This window comes from Suncus etruscus, chromosome 6 (assembly GCF_024139225.1).
Source record: "Suncus etruscus isolate mSunEtr1 chromosome 6, mSunEtr1.pri.cur, whole genome shotgun sequence".
Classification (NCBI taxonomy): Eukaryota; Metazoa; Chordata; class Mammalia; order Eulipotyphla; family Soricidae; genus Suncus; species Suncus etruscus.
The window spans coordinates 26,971,705-26,979,727 of NC_064853.1; the positions used below are offsets into that span (position 1 = coordinate 26,971,705).

An 8,023-nucleotide genomic window follows, 5' to 3' on the forward strand; every position below is an offset into this window, starting at 1 on the left:
GGGAGGATACCATCTAAACCAAAATTTGTGGGATAACTTCCCAAACTATAATCTGAAAAAAAAGCAGTTTATGCATAAAATGATTATTGTGACTACACTTGGGAGAGGATGACTGAAGCAAAGTTTACGTGTTGACCTTCTTGAATCCTTTTACACTATTCTGCATGAAGATGTGTTTCTCCTCTAACTTGACCAGAGAAACCTTGTTTAGATAGAACATTTGCTAATGCAATGATATGAAAAATAGTAATCTAAACCAAAAATTCCTCTGAAGAGCCAGGATAATAATGTCTCTAGAATTTATACAAATCAAGGCTGGAGCAATAGCACAGTGGTAGGGAGTTGCCCTTGCACGCACCTGACCCAGGATGGACCTCAGTTTGATCCTTTCATGTCCCATATGGTCCTTAAAGCCAGGAGCAATTTCTGTATTTTGTTTTACACCCAGCAGCACTCGAGTTACTCCTGGCTCTACGCTTAGAAATCACTCCTGGCAGGCTGGGGGGACCAAATGGGATGCTGGGATTTGAACCACCATCCTTCTGTATGCAAGGCAAACACCTTTACCTCCATGCTATCTCTACGGCCCCGGGGAGCAATTTCTGAATGCATAACCAGGAGTAACCTCTACACATCACTGGGTGTGGCCCCCACAAAAAATACATGAATTTATACAAATCACTTAAACATCCATGACCTGGTTTGATAGTTGTTTTTTTTTTAATGGGGTGGGGGGAGAAGGCCCACAGCTGGCGGTACTCAGGGGTTACTCCTGGCTCTGCGCTCAAAAATTGGCCCTGGCAGGTTCAGGGGACCATATGAGATGTCAAGGATCAAACTCAGGTCTGTCCTGGGTCAGCCACAGGCATGGCAAACACCCTACTACTGTGCTATTGCTCCCACTCCTGGTTTGGTGATTTTGATCTACTGGAATTGCTATGGAGTTTTCTGAGCTTCCTGGAAGTTAAAGGTGTGAGCGTGCGCATGCATGCACACACACACACACACAACTGTACATTCACACAGAGTGGGAGAAGGATTAGGGTCTGTTTCATTGATTTCTAGATGATAACTCAAGTTCAATGCGTTAAGGGAATAAAAGTGAAGCTGACAAAGCCATAAGCTCTACTGGAAAGTCTGAAATACTTAAGTAAATTTTGGCTCCTCCGGTTAGGATGAGGCCCTGCCAGCTGGAGCAGGGAGGAGGATTTCCTGGAGAGTGAAACATGGCTTGTTTCTCAAAGGATAGAAAAAATTGGGGCTGGAGAGATAGCATGAAGGGAGGACGTTTGCCTTGCATTCAGAAGGTCGGTAGTTCAAATCCCGGCACATGGTCCCCCGAGCCTGCCAGGAGCGATTTCTGAGCGTAGAGCCAAGAGGAACCCCTGGGCACTGCCGGGTGTGACCCAAAATCAAAAAAAAAAAAAAAATAAATAAATAAAAATAATTTCAGATTCAGAAAGGATGGGATAGCTTTTGTGACCCAGGAAGCACAGTAGGAATAATTGAAAACTACTCACTGTTCTGAAGAAGATATTAAGAAAATGGGTCCATCTTAATGAGTGCATGGTTAGAGTGATATCTTATTAATAAATTCTAAGACTTTACCCATAATTCCTTCAAGTCCACAACTTTGTAGGCTAAGCTGAGAAGGAAGATAAGATCTAGAAGGACTTTTAGTTAAGCCTGACTTGAGCTGCCCATTTTACAGATGGGGAAACTGAGGCCCCATTGGAAAGAAAACCTAGGATTGATTTGCTCCCCTGCCTTCAGGAAATGATGTACATTTGGAATGGCTATGCAGTGATTGGGAAGGAGCCGGAACTCACAGACGGGATACTTGAAATTATCATCAAGGCTGAAGAGACTCTGCAGAAGGTCCCAGGTGACTAACCCCAGGCTCCAGTGGCCAGGCTGAGTCCAACCAACAGTCTCACAGTTGAAAAAAAAATACCCATCTTCACTTTACCCCCTGGCTCTACCCTTTTCCCCTGTAAACTAAACTCCGAGGGCAGCTCCTCCAAAGAGCTGTCCCTTGTTCCCTGGGCATCTAAGGCCCAGGCAGTCCTGTCCTTAATGTACCGTCACCGTCTCATTATGTCTTTCCTTCCTAGATGTGAGGTCCCCAAGGACAGGGACCACGTGTGTCACTTCTGTGTCCCGAGGACCCAGATTAGAGTAGGGCTTCCATGTAACTTGTAGGTGTGAACAATACTGTCTTTCCTTACACCACCCCTTCTCAGAGAATGAGTACTCAGTGGATGACAAATGCCTGTTGAAGTTGCTTAAAGGCTTGTGTCTGAAGTACTTGGGCCGAACACAGGAGGCTGAGGAGAATTTCCGAAGTATCTCTGCCAAGTAAGTGCCTCTGTGAAACTCCTGAGAATTTTCAGGGTGGCTCAACCCTCACATATACTTAAGGACCAAATCTCCACCTTTACCCACTGGTACACACACCCTGACTGGTAAGATCATTTGGACCTTGGCACCCAAGGCCACCAAGCTGCCTGCCCAAATGAGACTAGGCAGTTCCTGGACATGGTACTCCCCAAGTTTCCAATTAAATGCCCTGGCACTTAGAATGTATATGCCAGTGGCAACCCAACCCTGGGTGTTCAGAGCTGTGAGAGAAGCAAAGGGGACAAATTTCTTGAGGAGGAACTGAAGCCCACCATGAGGTACCAGAACCACCTCCATGGATGCTTGTCCGTGGCTTGAATCCCGACATCCCATATGGTCCCCCGAGCCTGCCAGGAGCGATTTCTGAGCGTAAAGCCAGGAGTAACCCCTGAGTGTTGCCAGGTGTGACCTAAACCCCCCCCCAAAAAAATTCATGAAGCTGGAGTGGTGGCACTAGCCTAGGACCCGTGTTCCATATGGTCCCCCCCAAGCCAGAAGCAAATTCTGAGTACATAGTCAGGAGTGACACCTGAGCATCAACTGGTGTGGCTCAGAAAAAAAAAAAAAGCATTCGTGGGAGGGGCTGGAGAGATAGTATGGAGGTAAGGCATTTGTCTTGCATGCAGGATGGTGGTTCAAATCCCGGCATTCCAAATGGTCCCCCAAGCCTGCCAGGAGAGATTCCTGAGCGTAGAGCCAGGAGTGACGGCTGAGCACTGCTGGATGTGACCCAAAAACCAAAAACAAACAAACAAAACAAAAACAAAAAAACAAACAAAAAATAAAACCACACACACACACACAAAAACATTCTTGAGGACATAGGGGCCGGTAGACAGTTCAGAAAGTCCTCCTGTTCAGCCTGTAGAAGAGCAGGAAGAGCACTGAGTAGCAGGGTACATCTGGGTTTTAAAAAGGCAACATGGAGAAGAGTGGGTCAGATGCTATATCTGAAATAGAATCCCAATCAAATAAGTTGCTCAACCCAGAAAAAGGGTACTGGGAAGGGCAAGATTTTCAGGGAGTTGGAGCCTGAGTTCCAGAGGATTAGAACTGTTTCCAGCACGTGGAAGGGGGAATCACCCCAATATGCCCTTCTTGTCAGAATGCTGCACAAAGGAATTATCGTGTGTCAGGTTCCCCTGGGTGGAAAGATGCAGGAGGGAAGAGCCTGCTGAACTGTTCAAAGGTAGACTCTTGTCAACTTTTTTCTTCTGTTTTACAGTGAAAAGAAAATTAAATATGACCACTACCTGATTCCAAATGCCATGCTGGAGCTGGCCCTGCTGTTTATGGAGCAAGGGAAAAATGAAGATGCTGTCAAACTCTTAGAAACTGCCAAGTAAGGCTTGGGGTAGCCTTGGTCTGGCTTTGCTCCAGCTGAGCTCAGGAACTTGCTTCCCAGGCAGCAGGGAAGGAGGGTGCTATGCAGGGCAATATGGAATTCAGAGGCAGGGCCCCACTTTGGGAACCCAGTTTTCACCTTGTGAGGGAGGCTTCTTGCTCATGCACCAGCGAGGAACCAGAATCCCAGAAGCAGGGAATCCAAGCTGTCATACCAGCCAGCCATAAGGCTGGTATAGGCCTGGGGCTCCTACCTTCCAGCCCAGGGATCTACCTCTTGGAACCACTCCTCACTTGGGGGCTCATCAAGACCAAAAGTGAACTCTATATTTATAAATAAGGTTTGCTGCACACCCTCTCTGCTAATCTCCATTGCAGGGGGCCCAACTCCTTTGAACACACAGGGAAATTCTTGGCTGGTGGGATCCCACAGCTTGAATGGAAGAAAAAGTGTTTGATTGTTTGGTCTTTTCCAGACAAAACTACAAGAATTACTCCATGGAATCAAGGACACATTTTCGAATCCAGGCAGCCACACTCCAAGCCAAGACTTCCCTAGAGAATGGCAAGAGATCCCTGGTCTCATCAGTATCCTTGTAGCTTTGTGCAGCATTCCCAGACAAAGCTGACAGAGTTCCAGGAAACATTTCAAAAATATTCCTTACCCCTGCCTTGCCCTGCCTTTGGGATCACTTGTGTGCCCAAGTGAAGGACAACACAGATGTATCCGTGCAGAAGTGGAGCCGGTATTTTCAACAGTGTAGCCAAGGGCGTTTACCAAGGACAGAGCAGGTGGAGACCACGGACTGCCCTACACATACGGGTCTTGTTTTTTTTCACTGTGATGTTAAAGAGAATGCATAAAGTTTACATTTTTCTTAGAAGTACATTGAGATGATAGTTGGCTTTAAAAACAAAAACCACCGATCACCTGTAAATCTGTTTTGATTGTTCGAGAAAAATTCTCATAACACCAAAGGCCAAATTGATTTTCAAGCTTGTCAAGAGAATCTAAGGAATCCAGGAGAGTCTGAAGGATTTTCACTTTCTGGAGTTTGGGCACAAAGGTCGCGCAGACACCTCACTCCATTGTGCATTTAAATTTCATTTCCTAATTTAAACATGCCTTTTCATTTGAGTCCATCTGTAGAAAAATCAATTTCCACCAGTGAGGAAAGGGAAATCTGAGGCCAGAGAGAAGGGAAGCCAAGAAGTTTAGGAAAGTTCTCTAAAACCAAGCTGCATACTCCTTTATGTCAAACGAACTATTGGGACTCATTTGTGAAACAAAACCTAACTGTATTTCACTTTGAGGCACACTGATTTACCAACTATTATTTTTCCTAGAAAGCTTATTTTTAAACTGATGTATACATCTTAGGTTTTCAGTCAAAAGAGCTATTGAATAAAACATACATTTAAGAGATCATGGAACATCTATTTCAGTTAAATAGGTGTTGCTTAAATTCTTGGGAGGTTACAAAATTTGGTCCTGAAGCCATATGGACTTGTATGTTCTATCTTATCGAGATTGTTTAAAAATTTTTAAAAATGGGTAACTTTCACAAATAAATCTGATTTCTGGCTTATTAAAATTTTTGGTAACACTGGGTCTTGTTGCCTTGAAGTCAGTTGGAGCTAAGTACAGGCTACTTTCTTTTTTGGTTGTGAAAACACTTAAAATTACAAGCTCTGAGACTATCAAAAGCAAGAATTCTCAAATTTAAAAAACAAAAGTTTCTAGCTTCCAGTCTAATGCCAGTACCATTTCCGAAAGGAATAATCTCATTCACAGTACAAATAGTTACAACTTCTGTAAGGGAAGATGTTCCACTCTCCTGGTACTGTATTTAGCATTTGTCAGGGTTGGTGGTGAATGTGCTAAGAATCAGTTGGCCTCTGAGGCCGGTGAGATAGCATGGAGGTAGAGTGTTTGCCTTGCATGCAGAAGAACGGTGTTTCAAATCCCTGCATCCCATATGGTACTCCGAGCCTGCCAGGTGCGATTTCTGAGCATAAAGCCAGGAATAACCCCTGAGCACTGCCGGGTGTGATCCAAAAACAAAACAAGAATCAACTGGCCTCCTGTGATACTAAAGTCAGGGTGTTTTGATAAAGAAAAAACAAAGCAGAAACTCAAAGTCTCACTTTTACTAAGAACTGTCAAGACATGCTGAAGTGAAACAAGGATTCTAATAGAACAATCTCTAAGCCAATTTGCAAGCTCTTTCTCAAAGCCTAAATGCTAGACCAACCTATTTCTAATTTGTGGGGCCAGATTAGTAACTAGAGCTTGGCTGCTGAAGGCAGGAAAATTGCCATCCCCATCCCTAACCCCCATCCCATACTGTATCACAACAGCACAGGAGTGGTCACAGGAAGCCCAACACAGCTGCAGTCTGTCTGTACAACTTTTACTTCAGTACTCATTGTAGGTGTTTTTGCTTTTATTTTAAAACATTTATGCCAGGCTGGTTTCCTTGTCACTGTTAGTTTTTGCTGATTTCTTCCTGGGCTTCATTAATTAGTCTGCGTCACCTTTACCTCGGCTGCCAGCTGTAGTCTGGCTGATAAGAGAAATCAGTGGGTTTGCCTCCTTCATTCCACCTGCAGCTTGAGATAGTTAATTGAAAACATGTATGTAAAAGACGACGACACATTGGATATCTGACCCCATCCTTTTATTAGTAGAGGTCTCTGAAGGTAAAAATGATGTAATAGGCTTCTTATTGTTTCTCCTGAGTCATTTCTGGTCTTTGCTTCTCTAACAGTGCAGAACATTCCAGCACATCTGCCCTTAAGGGGAGAAAGGCAATCCGGTGGAGTTTGAGCCTAGAAATGAGAAAATGAATTCTAATCTCTGCTTTGCTATTACTATTATTTAGTGATCTTGGGACCCTCTATGTTAGAACTGTTAAGTCCAGTCGGGGGCCTTTATGGCAGTCCAAGATTTCAGAGAGAAAACAATCCCCATTTAGAAAAGTCTAAATTCCTGTACCTTCCAAAGCAATCAGTCATTAGAAGTGGCCATTTTGTACCATGATCAGGAAGTCTACCTCTTGTCTCAGTGGTCAGTCCCTGATCCAGAAGGGTGGCTTCCAGTAGTGTGCCAGTCCTATCAGTCTCCCACGGTTTGGCAGGATGCCCTTGTCCTTATCTCAAGTCAGAATGGGAATGTTTCCAAGACTGCTATCGTCATTCACAGCAAAAAGCCACGACCTGAGAGCAAAACTAAGACCCTAAAAGGTCAACAACAATTGGGAGACTTGGCAGAGGCCCAGGTGGGAGGTTCCCAAGAATGGAGAAGTTCTGGGAGGTTCTCAAAGTCCCAGCCTGCTGACTGCTAGAAACACTCAACAAGGGAATAAAATCCACTTTTCTCTGGAATTACTCCCAAATTTACTATTTCTAAGATGATGGCCAGTGGACAAGTCATTTTGTTTGCATCAAATTTAAAACTGAATGTTGTGCCATTTCCCAGCATCACAGGCCCAATATTATTAATTCAGTAATGAGAGCCTAGATTCTAAAAATGAAGCAGCAAATATGAACGCTTTATTCCACTTGTAGTCTGCAGCTTTTCAAGGTTCAAAAGTGTGTTTCTGCTTGGGCTAGCTCTGGTGCAAAGTTCATTACTGCCTAACAAAATCCACAAAATGAGGTTTTATTGGAGGGGAGGGAGCTTGAAAAACTCCACTTCAAATTGAGCAATCTAGAAACTGTTTCTACTGCATAAAACCTACTATTGTGACAAAAATGTACTAGAATTCCTTTCCTTGGGAAAACACAAGGTTATGGACACCTAAAATTGGTAAGTATAATTAGATCCTCAAAGCCAACACCTCAAAAAAATTAGATTATGTTGCATATTACCTTTTCCTTCACATTAACATTTTAGAATAGAACTTAATATTTACCTGTTGCTATTCTAGCCACTTTACATGTACCTAAATCCTTAAAACCACACAACGAAATCAGAACCATTATTGTCATTTCAAGGATGAGAACAAGTTTAAAAACCTGCTTAAAATCGAGTAATTATTCACACAGCAGAAAGCTATCAAGTTCGTGAAGTCTAAAGTCCATGCTTTGCAAAACTGCTGGTCAAGCTGTAATATTAAATTTGGATCTGATTCACTGACTCACTCAAGTGTTAACACTGGAAAGGTACTTACTGGTTAGTTCCTAGACACTTGAAATTTTTGGCTTGGAACACATGGAGCATACATATGCCTACGTGGCATGGTTCCCATGCTCACAATGCATTATCACTAACATA

The 8,023-nt window shown here is 43.6% G+C and overlaps 1 protein-coding gene across 2 annotated transcripts in view; it reads left to right on the forward strand.

Annotated features, from left to right (window-relative positions):
* Nucleotides 1-4,664, forward strand: part of TTC39A (tetratricopeptide repeat domain 39A) — a 40,375-nt gene extending 35,711 nt beyond the window's left edge. For both annotated transcript variants that reach the window (XM_049774762.1, XM_049774763.1), the window contains exons 15-18: nt 1,774-1,885; nt 2,244-2,358; nt 3,626-3,742; nt 4,221-4,664. In XM_049774762.1, the coding sequence (XP_049630719.1) occupies nt 1,774-1,885; nt 2,244-2,358; nt 3,626-3,742; nt 4,221-4,344 (468 nt within the window). In that variant the 3' untranslated portion in view covers nt 4,345-4,664. The remainder of the gene's footprint in view (nt 1-1,773; nt 1,886-2,243; nt 2,359-3,625; nt 3,743-4,220) is intronic.
* The last annotated feature ends 3,359 nt before the right edge of the window (nt 4,665-8,023 follow it).